Source organism: Corvus moneduloides, chromosome 5 (assembly GCF_009650955.1).
Source record: "Corvus moneduloides isolate bCorMon1 chromosome 5, bCorMon1.pri, whole genome shotgun sequence".
NCBI classification, from domain to species: domain Eukaryota; kingdom Metazoa; phylum Chordata; class Aves; order Passeriformes; family Corvidae; genus Corvus; species Corvus moneduloides.
The window spans coordinates 1,799,994-1,818,407 of NC_045480.1; the positions used below are offsets into that span (position 1 = coordinate 1,799,994).

The 18,414-nt window shown below is 65.2% G+C and overlaps 4 protein-coding genes across 5 annotated transcripts in view; all 4 read left to right on the forward strand.

Moving 5' to 3' along the window:
• Positions 1-26: 26 nt before the first annotated feature.
• On the forward strand, positions 27-6,997 carry CPXM1 (carboxypeptidase X, M14 family member 1). Its single transcript, XM_032109111.1, is given in 7 exon segments — positions 27-140; positions 143-310; positions 390-569; positions 1,793-2,091; positions 2,169-2,310; positions 5,721-5,823; positions 6,426-6,997. Coding segments are annotated over 7 exon segments (1,257 nt in total). The 3' UTR covers positions 6,677-6,997.
• A 698-nt stretch (positions 6,998-7,695) lies between these two features.
• Positions 7,696-9,832, forward strand: LOC116444057 (basic salivary proline-rich protein 2-like). Its single transcript, XM_032109112.1, has 4 exons — positions 7,696-7,991; positions 8,542-8,913; positions 9,347-9,477; positions 9,829-9,832. Exons 1-4 carry the CDS (start codon positions 7,857-7,859, stop codon positions 9,830-9,832), a joined length of 642 nt encoding a protein of 213 aa, XP_031965003.1. The 5' UTR covers positions 7,696-7,856.
• NAT8 (N-acetyltransferase 8 (putative)) lies at positions 8,828-11,056 on the forward strand. Of its 2 annotated transcripts, none has more exons than XM_032109905.1 (2): positions 8,828-8,913; positions 9,829-11,056. In XM_032109905.1, the coding sequence occupies exon 2, from the start codon at positions 9,837-9,839 to the stop codon at positions 10,494-10,496; it is 660 nt and encodes a 219-aa protein (XP_031965796.1). In that variant the 5' UTR covers positions 8,828-8,913; positions 9,829-9,836; the 3' UTR covers positions 10,497-11,056. The 2 variants fall into 2 exon arrangements, with proteins under 2 accessions (XP_031965796.1, XP_031965797.1); XM_032109906.1 differs by lacking the exon at positions 8,828-8,913 and adding an exon at positions 9,184-9,272.
• Positions 11,057-11,591: 535 nt separating this feature from the next.
• VPS16 (VPS16 core subunit of CORVET and HOPS complexes) overlaps positions 11,592-18,414 on the forward strand; it is a 29,788-nt gene continuing 22,965 nt past the window's right edge. Inside the window, exons 1-5 of the mRNA XM_032109816.1 lie at positions 11,592-11,753; positions 13,240-13,328; positions 13,402-13,496; positions 15,264-15,392; positions 17,636-17,780. Coding sequence (XP_031965707.1) covers positions 11,701-11,753; positions 13,240-13,328; positions 13,402-13,496; positions 15,264-15,392; positions 17,636-17,780 — 511 coding nt within the window. The 5' untranslated portion in view covers positions 11,592-11,700. The remainder of the gene's footprint in view (positions 11,754-13,239; positions 13,329-13,401; positions 13,497-15,263; positions 15,393-17,635; positions 17,781-18,414) is intronic.

Genomic DNA, 18,414 nt, shown 5'->3' on the forward strand with positions numbered 1-18,414 from the left:
GCGGACTGGGGATATGTAGGATGGGGATGGGGACACAGCGACGTCCAGGCTGGTGCAGGGAGGTGGGGACAGCCACCAAGACCATCCCAACCACGTCCCCACGGCCCGGCAGCGAGCCGGAATTCCGCTACGTGGCCGGGAATGTCACGGGAACGAGGTGCTGGGCCGGGAGCTGCTGCTGAACCTGATGGAATTCCTGTGCCGGGAATTCCGGCTGGGCAACCCGCGCGTGGTGCAGCTGGTGACGGACACCCGCATCCACCTGCTGCCCTCCATGAACCCCGACGGCTACGAGACCGCCTACAAGCTGGTAGGGTCGGGATCGCCACCCCGGTGCCATCCTGGTGCCATCCTGGTGACCGTGGCGGTGACCGCGGTGTCCCCACCAGGGCTCGGAGCTGGCGGGATGGGCCATGGGCCGCTGGACCTACGAGGGCATCGACCTCAACCACAACTTTGCCGACCTGAACACGGCGCTGTGGGACGCCGAGGACAACGACCTGGTGCCCCACCAGTTCCCCAACCACTACATCCCCATCCCCGAGTACTACACTTCGCACAACGCCACGGTGAGAGCCCGAAACGCCCGATCCTCCCGGGATGGGGGCCGTGGGGAGAGCCCGAAACCCACTCGTGCTGTGCCAGTGTCACAGTGAGACCCCAAAAACCAGCCCTGAACCCCCTCCCTCGTGCACCCCATCATCCCACCCCCAATGACGTGGTGAGCCCCCCAAAGCTCCTCCGTGCTCCTGCACCAGCACCACAGTGAAACCCCCAAAATCTCTCGTGTCAGTGCTGTGGTGAGACCCCCCAAACCCCCTTAAAACCCTCCAAAACCTCCTCAAAACACCCCTGAAATCCCCCAAAAGCCCTCCATGCTCCTGCACCAGACCAGAGTGAATCCCCCAAAATCCCTCGCGCCAGTGCTGTGTGAGGCCTCCCAAACCCCTTCAAAACCCCTCGAAGCCCCCCCAAATCCCCCTGCAACCCCCCCAAAACCCTCCCAATCCTCCCTCACCAGCGCTGCGGTGAAGCCCCCAAAATCCCTCATGGCAGTGTGTGGTGAGACCCCAAAAATCCCTTGGAAACCCCTCAAAACCCCCTTAAAACCTCCCAAAAACCTCTCAAAACCCCTCCACATCCTCCTGCACCAGCACCGCAGTGAACCCCCCAAAATCCCTCATATCAATGCTGTGGTGCGCCAAAATCCCTTAAAACCCCTCAAAACCCCCTTAAAACCCCCCAAGTCCCTCATAGCCAATGCTGTGGTGTACCAAAATCCCCTTAAAACCCCTCAAAACCCCCTTAAAACCCCCAAATCCCTCATACCAATGCTGTGGTGTACCAAAATCCCTTAAACCCCCCCAAAAACCCCTTAAAACCCCCCAAAATCCCTCATGGCAATGCTGTGCTGACACCTCCAAAACCCCCTTAAAACCCCCCAAAATGGCAATTCTGTGGTGACACCCCCAAAACCCCCTTAAACCCCTAAAATCCCTTACGGCAATGCTGTGGTAAAACCCCCTTAAAAGCCCCCAAAATCCCTCACGGCAATGCTGTCGTAAGACCCCCAAAATCCCCCAAAAAGACCCTTAAATCCCCCAAAATCCCCCCAAATCCCCTTGAAACGCCCCCAAAACCCTTCCCAGTCCTGCCCCACCAGCACCGCGGTGCTGCCCACCCACCGGTGACCACACCGAGGCCAAACCCCAACTCATCCCAAGAGGCCAACAGCAGCCTGGGTGGCACGGGTGGCACGGGTGACACGGGTGGCACGGGTGGCACCGCGCAGGTGGCCCCGGAGACGCGGGCGGTGATCGCGTGGATGCAGCGCTACCCGTTCGTGCTGAGCGCCAACCTGCACGGCGGCGAGCTGGTGGTCACCTACCCCTTCGACATGACCCGCACCTACTGGAAGGCCCAAGAACTGACCCCCACGCCCGACGACGGCGTCTTCCGCTGGCTGGCCACCGTCTACGCCACCGCCAACCTGGCCATGGCCAGCGGCGACCGCCGGCGTTGCCACTACGACGACTTCACGCGCTTCGGCAACATCATCAACGGCGCAACTGGCACCACGGTGGCCGGCAGGTGAGTAAGGAGCCTCGGCCACACCCTTCTGTCGCCCCTTTTGTCCCTTCTGCCACCGCCCCGCTGTCCCGCGCAGGTATGAACGACTTCAGCTACCTGCACACCAACTGCTTCGAGATCACCGTGGAGCTGTCCTGTGACAAATTCCCGCACGCCTCCGAGCTGCCCGAGGAGTGGGAGAACAACCGGGATAGTCGCTGCTGCTCTTCATGGAGCCAGGTCGGGCACGGGGCGGCCGTGGGGTGGCACCGTCGGGGTTGGGGTTTGGGCAGGGAGGGAGTGGCTCAACGGTGAGCGAAGCAACCCCCGGTCTGTCTGTCCGGATGGTCCGGGGAGTTGCTGGGAATGGGCAACTGGGAAGGGGGGCCAGGAATGGGCGGTGTGGTGGTTCTGGGATCATGGTGAGTCCGGGGGGGTCCAGGTGGTTTCTGGGATCATGGGGACACTGAGGGGGAGCCAGGTGGTTCTAGGGATCATGGGGGACGCTTGGGGGGGTCCCAGGTGGGTTCCTGGATCATGGGGACCGCCGGGGGGATCCAGGTGGTTTCTTGGGGTTCATGGGGACACCTGAGGGGGATCCAGGTTGGTTCGGGGATCAATGGGGACAGACCAGGGGGGTCAGGTGGTTCTGGGGAATCATGGGGACACCGAGGTGGATCCAGGTTGGTTCTGGGATCATGGGGACGACCAGGGGTCAGGTGGTTCTGGGATCATAGGGAACATGGGGACACTGGGGGATCCAGGTGGGGGGGGTTTTTTTTCTGGGATCATGGGGATCACCAGGGGGGGATCCAGGTGGTTCCTGGGGAATCATGGGGACACCTGAGGGGGATCCAGGTGGTTCTGGGTGATCATGGGGACACTGAGGGGATCCAGGTGGTTCTGGGGATCCAATGGGGCACTGAGGGGGGATCCAGGTGGTTCTGGGGATCATTGGGACGAACTGAGGGGGGATCCAGGTGGTTCTGGGGATCATGGGGACACCGAGGGGGATCCATGGTGGTTCTGGGTCATGGGACACTGGGGGGATCCAGGTGGTTCTGGGATCATGGGGACACCAGGGGGTCCAGGTGGTTCTGGGATCATGGGGACACTGAGGGGGGATCCAGGTGGTTCTGGGATCATGGGGACACCGGGGGGGATCCAGGTGGTTCTGGGATCATGGGGACACTGGGGAAGGGGGTCCAGGTGGTTCTGGGATCATGGGGACACTGGGGGGATCCAGGTGGTTCTGGGATCATGGGGACACTGAGGGGGATCCAGGTGGTTCTGGGATCATGGGACACTGGGGGGGATCCAGGTGGTTCTGGGATCATGGGGACACTGAGGGGATCCAGGTGGTTCTGGGATCATGGGGACACTGGGGGGATCCAGGTGGTTCTGGGATCATAGGGAACACTGGGGGGATCCAGTGGTTCTGGGATCATGGGGACACTGGGGGGATCCAGGTGGTTCTGGGATCATGGGGACACCGAGGGGTCCAGGTGGTTCTGGGATCATGGGACACTGGGGGGATCCAGGTGGTTCTGGGATCATGGGGACACTGGGGGGGATCCAGGTGGTTCTGGGGTCATGGGGACACCGGGGGGATCCAGGTGGTTCTGGGGTCATGGGGACACCAGGGGATCCAGGTGGTTCTAGGATCATGGGGACACTGGGGGGGGATCCAGGTGGTTCTGGGATCATGGGGACGACTGGGGGGGATCCAGGTGGTTCTGGGGTCATGGGGACACCAGGGGGGTCCAGGTGGTTCTGGGATCATGGGGACACTGGGGGGATCCAGGTGGTTCTGGGGCCATGGGGACACTGGGGGGATCCAGGTGGTTCTGGGATCATGGGGACACTGAGGGGGGTCCAGGTGGTTCTGGGATCATGGGGACACCGGGGGGGTCCAGGTGGTTCTGGGATCATGGGACACCAGGGGGGTCCTAGGTGGTTCTGGGTCATGGGGACACTGGGGGGATCCAGGTGGTTCTGGGATCATGGGGACACCAGAGGGGATCCAGGTGGTTCTGGGATCATGGGACACTGGGGGGATCCAGGTGGTTTCTGGGATCATGGGGACACCAGGGGGTCCAGGTGGTTCTGGGATCATGGGGACACTGGGGGGATCCAGGTGGTTCTGGGCCATGGGGAACACTGGGGGGGATCCAGGTGGTTCTGGGATCATGGGGACACTGGGGGGATCCAGGTGGTTCTGGGATCATGGGGACACCGGGGGGGTCCAGGTGGTTCTGGGATCATGGGGACACCAGGGGGGATCCCAGGTGGTTCTAGGGATCATGGGGACACTGGGGGGATCCAGGTGGTTCTGGGATCATGGGGACACCGGGGGGATCCAGGTGGTTCTAGGGATCATGGGGACACTGAGGGGATCCAGAGGTGGTTCCGGGATCATGGGGACACTGAGGGGATCCAGGTGGTTCTGGGGCAATGGGGACACCGAGGGGATCCAGGTGGTTCTGGGATCATGGGGACACCGGGGGGATCCAGGTGGTTCTGGGATCATAGGGAACACTGGGGAAGGGGGTCCAGGTGGTTCTGGGATCATGGGGACACCAGGGGTTCCAGGTGGTTCTGGGATCATGGGGACACTGGGGGGATCCAGGTGGTTCTGGGATCATGGGGACACCAGGGGGTCCAGGTGGTTCTGGGATCATGGGGACACTGAGGGGATCCAGGTGGTTCTGGGGTCATGGGGACACTGAGGGGATCCAGGTGGTTCTGGGATCATGGGGACACCGGGGGGATCCAGGTGGTTCTGGGATCATGGGGACACTGAGGGGATCCAGGTGGTTCTGGGATCATGGGGACACCGAGGGGATCCAGGTGGTTCTGGGATCATGGGGACACTGAGGGGATCCAGGTGGTTCTGGGATCATGGGGACACCGAGGGGATCCAGGTGGTTCTGGGATCATGGGGACACTGAGGGGATCCAGGTGGTTCTGGGATCATGGGGACACCGGGGGGATCCAGGTGGTTCTGGGATCATGGGGACACTGGGGGGATCCAGGTGGTTCTGGGATCATGGGGACACTGGGGGGATCCAGGTGGTTCTGGGGCCATGGGGACACCGGGGGGGTCCAGGTGGTTCTGGGATCATGGGGACACTGAGGGGATCCAGGTGGTTCTGGGGCCATGGGGACACCAGGGGTGTCGAGAGTGGGAGATTTGGGGATCTTTGGGCCATTGGGACACTGGAGAAGGGGGGTCCAGGATGGGGGTCCTGGGATGTGCTGGGTTCATCGGGGCATTGAGGGGGCTCAGGGGGTGCTGGGATCACGGGGACACCGGGGAAGAGGGGTTCAGGACGGGGGGTTTAGGGGTGTTCTGGCGATGGGGGAATTGGGGTGTCCAGGTGGTTCTGGGGCAGTGGGGACACCGGCGGGTCTGGGACCATGGGGACACTGAGGAATAGGGTCCAGGGTGGGGGGTCTGGGGGGTGCTGGGTTCATCGGGACACTGGGGGAGGTCTGGAGGTGCTGGGGGACCATGGGGACACGGGGTCCTGGGCAGGTCAGCGACAGAGAACCCCCAGGAGGGGTGTCTGTGATCCTTGGGGAGGGGAGGGACACACTGGGGACACCCTGTGGCACCTGCCCGACCCCCCGGGACCCCCCGGCTCCAGGTGCACCGCGGGATCAAGGGCGTGGTTCGGGACAGCGACACCGAGCAGGGGATCCCCAACGCCATCATCTCCGTGGATGGCATCAACCACGACGTCCGCACCGGTACGGGGGCACCGGGAGGGGAGTGGGGCCGGATTTGGGGTGGCGGCGGAAACGGGATCCGGGTGGGAGTGAAGATGGGATAAGGGCAGTAACGGGGTTGGGAGCAGGGATAGGGCTGGAGGTGGCAATGGGGCGGGGGTGAGGATGGGAATGAGATTTAGGGGTGGGATTGGGGTTGCAGATGGAGATGGAAATAGGATTAGAGCGGGAAAGGGGGTGGGATGGGGAGAAGAATGGGATTGGGATGGGAATAGGAATGGGATGAGGCTGGGAATGGGGACAGGGAAAGGAACGAGATAATGAGATGGGATTTGGGGATGGGATTGGGAATTGCAGGTGGGGATGGAAATAGACTGGGAAAAGGGATGGGGACAGGAATGGGGTTGTGGATACGAATGGGATGGGGCTGGGGACAGGGATGGAAGGGGGATGGGATTGGGGGTTGCAGATGGCAATGGAAGTAGGATTAGAGCGGGAATGGGATCGGGGATGGGAACAGGAACAGGGATGAGACAAGAACGGGACTGGGCATGCAAATGCAATGGGGCTGGGGATGAGGACAGGGATGGGGGACAGGAGCGTGACACCCGCCCCCGCCGCAGCCTCGGACGGGGACTACTGGCGGCTGCTGAACCCGGGCGAGTACGAGGTGACGGCGCGGGCCGAGGGCTACGAGGCGGCCACGCAGCCGTGCCGGGTCTACTTCGAGAACGTGCCCACCCCGTGCAGCTTCCGCCTGGCGCGGGCGCGGGGCCGGCACCGGCCCGGGAGGAGCCGCCCGGGCCCCGACCCGGCCCTGCGGCTGCAGCGGCTGCGCCTCCGCCGCCTGCGCGCCCACGGCCGCGGGCAGTGACCGGGCCGGCCCCGGGGCCGCGGGCTCGGCCGGGGGGGGGCGCGGGGCGCGACGGCTCCCAGTAAAGTTTGGCTGCGCTGCCGCTGCGACTCTGCGGGCCTGGGGCGGCGGAGGGGGCTGGGAATGGGACCGGGAACCGGGGCAGGAATGGGACCACCGGGAACGGGACCGGGAACGGCACCGGGACTCGATCCTGCCCCGGCCCCCAGCGCGCGAACACGGCGAGGCCACGCCCCCGCCAGGCCACGCCCCCTCCGTGCGCATAAATGGACCAGTCAAACCCCGCCCATTCCCTGGTGGCCAATAGAAATGCTGCGTTGAGACACGCCCCCCCCGCTAGGCCCCGCCCCATTTGCCCATAAATGGTCGTTCCCCGTAAGCCCCGCCCATTGGCGATGGCGCTCTGGCCCCGCCCCGCTGCCCCCCGGAGCCCTCGTCCCGCCCCCTCCTCGAATCTCTGGGCGTCTATTGGCTGCTGGAGATGAGGGGCGGGGCTTATGGGAGTCGGGGACCAATAGGATGCGAGATGTGTGGGCGGCGCGGAGGGGGCGGGGCTGGGGGGACGCTGAGGGGGCTCGGGGATAGCGGGGCCATACTGGGAGCACTGGGGGGATACTGGGGGGATTCTTGGACCACGGGGACAGTGGGGGTCTGCAGCGTGCGGTGCCCACAAGGTGCTGGGGCCACTGGGATGGTCTGGGGGCTGCTGGGCCATGAGAGTGCTGAGGGGGTGGGTCTGCGAAGTTCTGGGGAGCGTGGGGACAATGGGGGGGTCTCCGGGGTAGGGGGGTCCAGAGGGTGCCTGGACTGTGGGGGTCTGGGAAGTACTGGGACCGTGGAGGCACAGGAAGGGTGCGGGGGGGTCCTGGGACCATGGTGGGGGGGCACTGGGGGATGTTGGGGCTGTGGGGACACCGGGAGAGGGTCAGGAGTGGGGATCCAGGGGCTGCTGGGGCCATGGGGTGACCATGGAGAGGGGGTCGGGGGTGCTGGGACCGTGCCCCCAATATCTCAGGCTGCCCGAGGGATCCCCCCCGTGCCTGTCCCCCCACCCGAAATAAAGACCTGTCCTCGACCCTGGGCTGAGCCCTTCCTCGGGGGTCCCCAACACCCCCGGGACCCCCACGGCGCCCCACGGGGAGGCTCCAGCACGGGTTTGGGGGGGGTGGTCATCACCGTGATGACCTCCCCAGCCCATCGGGGTGACCCTGGACAGGGGGGGGTCACCCCCAGGTCCAGTTGGGGCCCCCCCGAGCGCCGAGCTGGGGGGTGTTTCTACTTCGGGGGGTACAGCACCTCATGCTCGAGGTGCTCGGTGAGTGGGGTTTTTGGGGTTTAGGGGATTTTGGGGGAGTTTTTGGGGTGTTGGAAGTGAGGTCTGGGGGTGCTGGAATTCGCAGCCCCTAAAAAACGGGGGGTTGGGGTCATCGCGGGGAGTGGGGGTGGGGGTTTGGGGAGGTTTAGAGCCCCTGTTGGGGGTGCTGGAGGGGTGGGAACCCATTTTTGGGGGTCGGGGAGGGGGATTTAGGATCGGGGGAAAGGCGTTTGGGGCACTTAGGACCAAATTTTAGGGGTGCTGGAGTGGTTGGACCCCATTTTCGGGGAGCGGGAAGGGGATTTGGGGCCACGGGAAGGGGTGCCAGTGGTGGTCCCCGTTTCACCGCCATGCCCGTAGCCATCCATTGCTGCCCCATCACCGGGATTTGGGGGGCGGGGGGGGGGGGGGGAACAGGGGGTCCCCTCGTCACTTCCCGGGCCCCCCGTGCCCTGCGCAGATGCTGCTGCTGCTGCGCCCCCAGATCCCCCCTCCCCGTGACCCCATAACCTTCCCGGGATGGGTTTATGGCATCATCCAACATCGGCAGGGGCAGCACCTCCCGCTCGGCGCCTGCGCCCGCCGCGCCGCCGGAGCCTCCGCCGGCCTGGGCACGGCCCAAATCGGGGGTCCCTCGCTGCCCTGCTATCACCAGAGCCCCCCCAAACCTGCCCGAGCTCCCCCACCCCAAGGGCCGTACAACAATGGGCTGAACGCATCCGGCGTCTGCCAGCGCTGGGAGCGGCCGGCTGGGGAAACAAAGAGATCCCCTCCTCTCCCCCCCCAAAAAAAAGCCCCTCCGCGTGGTGCTGGGGAGGGGTCACCGAGCCCCCCACGGCCGGTGAGGGACCCCCCGGTTTGCCCCGAGGAGCTGCACAGCCGCTGGCCCCGGTTTGAGGAGCGACAGCGCCGGGAGCAGCAGGTGGGGGGAGGGAGGGAGCGGATTTGGGATTTATTTTGGGGAGGGGGTGCCGGGAGCCCGGGAAAGGAGGTTGGGGGGGGGGGGGGGGGGGGGGGGGGGGGGGGGGGGGGGGGGTTGAGGCCGTGCGGGGTTTGGGGATCCCCGGCTCCTTCGCTGTGCCCAACCTGGCTCAGCCCCCCCAGCCCTGAGCGGCCCCCGGGGGGGGGGGGTCTGTCCCCTTCTGTCCCCTTCTGTCCCCTTCTGTCCCCTCGTGCCCCGCCCCGTGTCCCTTCGCCCCGCTCCGGCCCGGCCCGGCGGGCAAAGGACGGTGCCCACGGGCTGCCCACCTTTGCCCGGGCCGGGTGGTGCCGCGGCTCCCGGTGAGTGTTGAGGACCCGGGGAGGGGTGGGGCACCCCCAGATCCTGCTGCTGTTCCCCTCTGTGCCCCCCGCAGCCCCTGGTGCCCACCCTGCGTGTCCCGCTTAAACCCCCTGCCCAGCCGGGCTCGGGGGTGAACCCCCCCCGATGGGGGCCCATCAAAGGGGGGAAGGGACCCCCCCCATCTGCTTCCCCGCTGCTTTTGGGGTATCCCTGGGTGGGAGCCGCACCAGCATTGCCCTGACCCCGCTGTGCCACCCCAGGGATGAGTCTGGGGGTACCCTGGGGGGGTCCCTGTGGAGGTGGGCACTGCCCTGACCCCCCTGTACCACCCCAGGGATGAGTCTGGGGGTACCCTGGGGGGGTCCCTGTGGAGGTGGGCACTGCCCTGACCCCCCTGTACCACCCCAGGGATGAGTCTGGGGGTACCCTGGGGGGGTCCCTGTGGAGGTGGGCACTGCCCTGACCCCCCTGTACCACCCCAGGGATGGCATCAGTTTTACCCCGGGCATCCCCACCCATGGCACCTCCCTGACCGCCCCTTATCCCACCCCACAGGTGACCCCATGGCGTCGTTCCGCATCCGGCAGTACCGGGAGCAGGACTACGAGGCGGTGCGGGCACTGTTCGCCCGCGGCATCCTGGAGCACGCCCCGGCCGGCTTCCGGCACGTGCTGCGCTCGGCGCGGGTACGGCTGGCACTGCTGGCCGTGTTCGTGGCCGCGAGGGCGGCCGCCGGCTCCTGGGTGCTGGGGCTGGGCGCCGTGGCCCTGGCGCTGGTGCTGCTCTGGGTGCTGGTGCGCTCGCTCAGCGCCGAGTACGTGCGCGACGCGCTGGGCACCGACCTGTGCGATGTGCCCGGCGCTTACCTGCGCCCGCCCGACTGCTGCTTCTGGGTGGCCGAGGCGGGTGGCACCGTGGTGGGCATGGTGGCGGTGGTGCCCGCAGGCCGCGGCGAGCTGGAGCTGAAGAGGATGTCGGTGAGCCGGGAGCACCGTGGCCGCGGGCTGGCGCGGGCGCTGTGCCGGGAGGTGCTGGGCTTCGCCCGTGCCCGTGGCTACGGCGCCGTGGTGCTCAGCACCTCCATGGTGCAGGTGGCGGCGCAGCGGCTGTACGAGGGGCAGGGCTTCCGCAGGGTGGGCATGTCCTACCCCTCGCTGCTGGGCACCGTGCTGAACTTCCAGATCTTCCGCTACCGCTGCGACCTGGGCGATGGCACCAAGTAGGGCCCGAGGGGCGCCGGGGGCCTGGAATGGGTGGCACTGCCACGGCGCCACGGGACAGCGCGGCACCCCGAACCTGGCACACGAGGCAGCGCCGTGGCACCCCAGCTCCAGCCCCAGCACAGCAGCACCGCCGCGGCACCGCGAGGCCGGGACATGAGGCGCTGCCGTGGCACGCGTGGCGCTGCCGTGGCACCCGAACCCTGGCACGCGGGGCACTGCTATGGCACCCCAAAACCCGGCCCCAGGACACGAGGCATCGCCCCAGCGCTCCGACCCCAATCCTGGCACAGCAGCACCAGCACGGCACCACGATCCCGGGACACGAAGCACCGCCGCGGCACCCCAGCCTGGCACGTGTGGCGCTGCCGGGGCACCCCGACAGCAGGACGTGTGGCAGCGCCTTGGCATCCGAACAACTCCGGGACTCCAGCACAGCACTCCAGCTCTGGCACACGAAGCACCACCATGGCAGCCCCAATCCCCACCCCGGCGCAGGAGCCGGCACCGCGGCCCTTCCCGGATTTCCAGCAGCGGGAAATAAAGAGAGACCTGTGGGAACACTGTGTGTGACAAGGGACGTCTTGGGGGACGGGGAAAACCCCATGGGGGTAAAGGACAGCTTGGGGGACACTTTGGGGGACAAGGGGTGCCTTTGGGGACAGCGAGTACCTTCGGAGAGAAGGGATACCTTGAGGGATGTCTTGGTGGAACAGGGGACATCTTGGGGGCACCTTTGAGGGTAAGGGGGCACCTTGAGGGAGCTGGGGACACGCTGGGGGACAACGGAGATCTTGGGGGAGAGGGGAAATCTTTGGGGACAGGCGACATTTGGGGGGGACAGGGCCCGTGCCCTCAGCCAAGATGGCGGCGGTTCCCCTTTCCCGCTGCCCTCACTCAAGATGGCGGCGGTTCCCCTTCCTCACTGCCCTCACCCAAGATGGCGGCGGTTCCCCTTCCTCACTGCCCTCACTCAAGATGGCGGCGGTTCCCCTTCCTCACTGCCCTCACTCAAGATGGCGGCGGTTCCCCGTTCACCTGCCGGTGCCCTTACCCAAGATGGCGGCGGCCGGCGTGGCGTCACGGCGTGACGTGAGGGGCGTGGCGCGGCTGAGGGAAGCGCCGGGGCCGCCCGGTCGCAATCTCGCTCCCGGTCCCGGTTCCCCCTCACCCCGCCCCATCCCCGTTCCCCCGTCCCGGCCGCGCCATGGATTGTTACACGGCCAACTGGAACCCGCTGGGCGAGGAGACCTTCTACCGGTGAGGGGCGGCACCGGCCCGAGGCTGCTCGGGGGTCCCGGGGCTCTCTGGGAGAGGGGTCCCGGGTGTGTTTGAGGGTCTCGGGGCTGGGAGAGGGGTCCCGGGAATGCTCGGGGGGATGCCAGGGCTGGGAATGGGGTCCCGGGGGTGGTTGGGGGGGTCTTGAGGCTGTTTGGAGGAGTCTCGTGGTGCCGGTGGATCTTGGGAATGGCTGGGAAGGGGGTCCCGGGGGTGGTTGAGGGGTCCCAGGGCTGTCGTGAGGCGTCCTGGGATGGTCTTGGGGTTGGCTGGGAGGGGTCTCGTGGTGCCCACAGATTTTGGGGTTGGCTGGGAGGTCCTGCGGTGGCCCCGGGTCACCGGCGCGGTCTGAGGGGTTCCCGGGATGTCTGTGGATTTCGGGGCTCCTGGGGTCTATCAGGGGGGTCCCAGGGCCGGCTGGGGGTGGGCACCATCCGTGGCCCGCCATCCCTGTGCCTGCCACTTGTCTGTCCATCCATCCATCCTTCCATCCATCCTTCCATCCATCCATCCATCCATCCATCCATCCATCCATCCATCCATCCATCCATCCATCCCTCCATCCATCCATCCATCCCTCCCTCCATCCATCCATCCATCCATCCATCTCTCTATCCATCCATCCATCCATCCATCCATCCATCCATCCATCCATCCATCCCTCCATCCATCCATCCATCCATCTCTCTATCCATCCATCCATCCATCCATCCATCCCTCCATCCATCCATCCATCCATCCTTCCATCCATCCATCCCTCCATCCATCCATCCATCCATCCATCCTTCCATCCATCCATCCCTCCATCCATCCATCCATCCCTCCCTCCATCCATCCATCCATCCATCCATCTCTCTATCCATCCATCCATCCATCCATCCATCCATCCCTCCCTCCATCCATCCATCCATCCATCTCTCTATCCATCCATCCATCCATCCATCCCTCCATCCATCCCTCTATCCATCCATCCATCCCTCCATCCATCCATCCATCCATCCATCCATCCCTCCATCCCTCCATCCATCCATCCATCCATCCATCCCTCCATCCATCCATCCATCCATCCATCCATCCCTCCATCCATCCCTCCATCCATCCCTCCATCCATCCATCCCTCCATCCATCCATCCATCCCTCCATCCCTCCATCCATCCATCCATCCATCCCTCCATCCCTCCCTCCATCCCTCCCTCCATCCATCCATCCATCCATCCATCCATCCATCCCTCCATCCATCCTCCATCCATCCCTCCATCCCTCCATCCATCCCTCCATCCATCCCTCCATCCATCCCTCCATCCCTCCATCCCTCCATCCCTCCATCCCTCCATCCATCCATCCCTCCATCCCTCCCTCCATCCATCCATCCCTCCATCCATCCATCCATCCATCCATCCCTCCATCCATCCCTCCCTCCATCCATCCATCCCTCCATCCCTCCATCCCTCCGTCCGTGTCCCGGCAGGAAGCTGGAGCTGTACTCCATGGAATGGGGGCTGCGGGAGGACCTGCGGGACTGCGTGGTGGCAGCGGCCCCGTACGGGGGTCCCATAGGTGGGTGCAGCCCCTCCAAGCCCCCCGAGCCGGGGCTGTGCCGGGGACGGCTCAGGGAATGTTCGTTCCCCAGCTCTGCTGAGGAATTCCCGGTGGGAGAAGACCCCCAGCGCCCGCCCGCTCCTGGAGATCTACTCGGCCTCGGGGTTGCTCCTGGCCAGTGTCCCGGTGAGGCGGGAGGGGACGGACACCCCCGCGTTTGTGGGGGACAGGGATGTGGGAGCAAAGGGGAGAGGGAGGTGCCCAGGGATGGGAGAGGAGCATGGGATGGGGTTTGGAGCCGCAGGAACCTCCTCCCTTCTCCTGCCTGGGGCTGGGGCGGACACGGGGCAGTGGAGGGACGGGGAGAGGTGCCACGACTGCAGGGACCTGGAGAAGAGCCAGGGCAGGTGAGGTGTTGGACCTTGGGATTGTTGGACCTCTGGATGAGGTGTCGGACCTTGGGATGAGGTGTCGGACCTTGGGATGAGGTGTTGGACCTTGGGATGAGGTGTCAGACCTTGGGATGGGGTGTTGGACCTTGGGATGAGGTGTCAGACCTTGGGATGAGGTGTTGGACCTTGGGATGAGGTGTCAGACCTTGGGATGGGGTGTTGGACCTTGGGATGAGGTGTTGGACCTTGGGATGAGGTGTCAGACCTTGGGATGGGGTGTTGGACCTTGGGATGAGGTGTTGGACCTTGGGATGAGGTGTCAGACCTTGGGATGAAGTGTTGGACCTTGGGATGAGGTGTCAGACCTTGGGATGGGGTGTTGGACCTTGGGATGAGGTGTTGACCTTGGATGAGGTGTCGGACCTTGGGATGGGGTGTCGGACCTTGGGATGAGGTGTTGGAACCTTGGGATGAGGTGTCAGGCCTTGGGATGGGTGTCAGACCTTGGGATGAGGTGTTGGACCTTGGGATGAGGTGTCAGACCTTGGGATGAGGTGTCAGACCTTGGGATGAGGTGTTGGACCTTGGGATGAGGTGTCAGACCTTGGGATGGGGTGTTGGACCTTGGATGAGGTGTTGGACCTTGGGATGAGGTGTCAGACCTTGGGATGGGGTGTTGGACCTTGGGATGAGGTGTTGGACCTTGGGATGAGGTGTCGGACCTTGGGATGAGGTGTCGGACCTTGGGATGAGGTGTCGGACCTTGGGATGAGGTGTTAGACCTTGGGATGAGGTGGTCGGAACCTTGGGATGAGGTGTCGGGACCTTGGGATGAGGTGTCGGACCTTGGGATGAGGTGTTGGACCTTGGGATGAGGTGTCAGACCTTGGGATGGGGTGTTGGACCTTGGGATGAGGTGTTGGACCTTGGGATGAGGTGTCAGACCTTGGGATGGGGTGTTGGACCTTGGGATGAGGTGTTGGACCTTGGGATGAGGTGTCGGACCTTGGGATGAGGTGTCAGACCTTGGGATGAGGTGTCGGACCTTGGGATGAGGTGTCGGACCTTGGGATGAGGTGTTGGACCTTGGGATGAGGTGTCAGACCTTGGGATGGGGTGTTGGACCTTGGGATGAGGTGTCAGACCTTGGGATGAGGTGTTGGACCTTGGGATGAGGTGTCAGACCTTGGGATGAGGTGTCACGCCTTTGGGATGAGGTGTCGGACCTCGGGATGAGGTGTCGGACCTCGGGATGAGGTGTCAGACCTTGGGATGAGGTGTTGGACCTCTGGATGAGGTGTCGGACCTTTGGATGAAGTGTTGGACCTTGGGATGAGGTGTCGGACCTCGGGATGAGGTGTGAGACCTTGGGATGAGATGTCAGACCTTTGGATGAGGTGTTGGACCTCCAGGCGAGGTGTCCAACTCTCTGGACAAGGTGTCCAACCTCTGGACAAGCTGTCAGACCTCAGCCACTCCCGCTGACCCCACGGGAGGGACATCCCTGGCTCGGGGCTGTCCGGAGCACCCCGGAGCTGACCCTTTCCCGTGCCATTCCCAGTGGAAGAGCGGCCGCCTGGTGCACCTGGGCTGGACGGCGGGGGAGGACCTGCTGTGCATCCAGGAGGACGGGACCGTGCTGGTCTACAACCTGTTCTGCGAGTTCAAGCGGCACTTCAGCATGGGAAACGTGAGGGAACGGGTGCCGGGACGGGGCAGCGACCTCACAGCCCTGTCCCGTTCCACCCTGTCCCATTCCACCCTGTCCCATTCCACCCTGTCCCGTTCCACCCCGTCCCGTTCCACCCTGTCCCATTCCACCCTGTCCCGTTCCACCCTGTCCCATTCCACCCTGTCCCATTCCACCCTGTCCCGTTCCACCCCGTCCCGTTCCACCCCGTCCCGTTCCACCCCCGTCCCGTTCCACCCCTGTCCCGTTCCACCCCTGTCCCGTTCCAGCCCTGTCCCGTTCCACCCCGTCCCGTTCCACCCCGTCCCGTTCCACCCCTGTCCCGTTCCACCCCTGTCCCGTTCCACCCCTGTCCCGTTCCACCCCTGTCCCGTTCCACCCCGTCCCGTTCCACCCCGTCCCGTTCCACCCCTGTCCCGTTCCACCCCGTCCCGTTCCACCCCGTCCCGTTCCACCCCTGTCCCGTTCCACCCCGTCCCGTTCCACCCCGTCCCGTTCCACCCCGTCCCGTTCCACCCCGTCCCATTCCAGCCCCGTCCCGTTCCACCCCTGTCCCGTTCCACCCCTGTCCCGTTCCACCCCTGTCCCGTTCCAGCCCGTCCCGTTCCACCCCTGTCCCGTTCCACCCCCGTCCCGTTCCACCCCGTCCCGTTCCACCCCCGTCCCGTTCCACCCCCGTCCCGTTCCACCCCCGTCCCGTTCCACCCCTGTCCCGTTCCAGCCCCGTCCCGTTCCACCCCTGTCCCGTTCCAGCCCTGTCCCGTTCCACCCCTGTCCCGTTCCACCCCCGTCCCGTTCCACCCCTGTCCCGTTCCAGCCCCGTCCCGTTCCACCCTGTCCCGTTCCACCCTGTCCCGTTCCACCCCTGTCCCGTTCCACCCCTGTCCCGTTCCACCCTGTCCCGTTCCACCCCCGTCCCGTTCCAGCCCGTCCCGTTCCAGCCCTGTCCCGTTCCAGCCCGTCCCGTTCCACCCTGTCCCGTTCCAGCCCTGTCCCGTTCCACCCTGTCCCGTTCCACCCCGTCCCGTTCCACCCCTGTCCCGTTCCACCCCCGTCCCGTTCCACCCCTGTCCCGTTCCACCCTGTCCCGTTCCACCCCGTCCCGTTCCACCCTGTCCCGTTCCACCCCTGTCCCGTTCCAGCCCTGTCCCGTTCCACCCCCGTCCCGTTCCACCCCTGTCCCGTTCCACCCCGTCCCGTTCCACCCCTGTCCCGTTCCACCCTGTCCCGTTCCAGCCCGTCCCGTTCCAGCCCGTCCCGTTCCACCCCTGTCCCGTTCCACCCCCGTCCCGTTCCAGCCCTGTCCCATTCCACCCCTGTCCCGTTCCACCCCCGTCCCGTTCCGCCCCTGTCCCGTTCCGCCCCTGTCCCGTTCCACCCCTGTCCCGTTCCACCCTGTCCCGTTCCACCCCTGTCCCGTTCCACCCCTGCCATGGGCAGGGACACTTCCCACCATCCCTGGGGCACTCCCACCATCCCAAGGACACTTCCCACCATCCCAGGGACACTCCCACCATCCCAGGGACATTTCCACCATCCCAGGGACACTCCCACCATCCCTGGGACATTTCCACCATCCCTGGGGCACCTCCCACCATCCCAGGGGCACTCCCACCATCCCTGGGACATTTCCACCATCCCTGGGGCACCTCCCACCATCCCTGGGACACTCCCACCATCCCAGGGACACTTCCACCATCCCTGGGAGACTTCCCACCATCCCTGGGACCCTCCCACCATCCCAGGGACACTCCCACCATCCCAGGGACACTCCCACCATCCCAGGGACACTTCCACCATCCCTGGGAGACTTCCCACCATCCCTGGGACCCTCCCACCATCCCAGGGACACTTCCACCATCCCAGGGTGCTCCAAGCCTCAATGTCCAACCTGGCCTTGGACACTCCCAGGGATCCAGAGGCAGCCGCAGCTTCTCTGGGAATTCCAGCCCAGCCAGGAATTCCTTCCCGCTTTCCCACCCCGAATTTGCTCTGTTCCATTTCCCCCTCGCTCTGCCTCTTGTCAGATGTCCCGGGCAGGGTTTGGGGGATGCGGAATCGACCCCTTGGAGCACCGCGGGGAACCAAGGGCTGTCCCATCCCTTGGGAACGAGCTGGGATCCATCCCGGAGGGCAGAGCATTCCCCTCCTCGCTGCGTGCCTGAGCCGAGCCCCGCGTGCCCCAGTGTCCCCAGGGTCCCCAGGGTCCCCAGGGTCCCCATGTCCGCCGTGTCCTGGCGCAGGAGGTGCTGCAGAACCACGTGCTGGAGGCGCAGGTTTTCCACACGGAGTTCGGGACGGGCGTGGCCATCCTGACAGGAGCGCTGCGCTTCTCCCTGGCCACCAACATCGACGACCTCAAGCTGCGCCGCCTGCCCGAGGTTCCCGGTGGGTGTCCCCGTGTCCCTGTGTCCCCGTGTCCCTGTGTCCCCCTGTCCATCCCTGTCCCCGTGTCCCCCTGTCCCGCTGTCCTTGCTGCTCCTCTGGCCCTCTGTTCCCCCTTCTCACGCGTTCCTCTGTCCCCTCCCCGTCCCCCTCTGTCCCCCCCTGTACCTCTGTCCCCCATCCCTCTCTGTCTGTCCCTCTGTCCCTCCCCATCCTCCCCTGTCCCCATGTCCTCCCTGTCCATCCCTGTGTCCCCCCGTCCATCCCCGTGTCCGTCTGTCCATCCCTGTCCCCGTGTCCCCCTGTCCATCCCTGTGTCCCCCCTGTCCATCCCTGTGTCCCCCCATCCATCCCCATGTCCCTCTGTCCATCCCTGTCCGCATGTCCCTCTGTCCATCGCTGTCCCCGTGTCCCCTCTGTCCATCCCCGTGTCCCCTCTGTCCATCCCCGTGTCCCGCTGTCCATCCCCGTGTCCCTCTGTCCATCCCTCTGTCCATCCCTGTCCCCGTGTCCCTCTGTCCATCCCCGTGTCCCGCTGTCCATCCCCGTGTCCGTCTGTCCATCCCTGTCCCCGTGTCCCGCTGTCCATCCCCGTGTCCCTCTGTCCATCCCTCTGTCCATCCCCGTGTCCCGCTGT

Excerpts from the sequence above, each read along its gene's own strand:
- LOC116444057 (XM_032109112.1), top strand. The coding sequence starts at position 7,857 with ATGACCTCCCCAGCCCATCGGGGTGACCCTGGACAGGGGGGGGTCACC. Across the intron at positions 7,992-8,541 it reads CCTCATGCTCGAGGTGCTCG|GGGCAGCACCTCCCGCTCGG; the intron begins GTGAGTGGGGTT and ends CAACATCGGCAG. Across the intron at positions 8,914-9,346 it reads GACAGCGCCGGGAGCAGCAG|CCCCTGGTGCCCACCCTGCG; the intron begins GTGGGGGGAGGG and ends TGCCCCCCGCAG.
- NAT8 (XM_032109905.1), top strand. The coding sequence starts at position 9,837 with ATGGCGTCGTTCCGCATCCGGCAGTACCGGGAGCAGGACTACGAGGCG.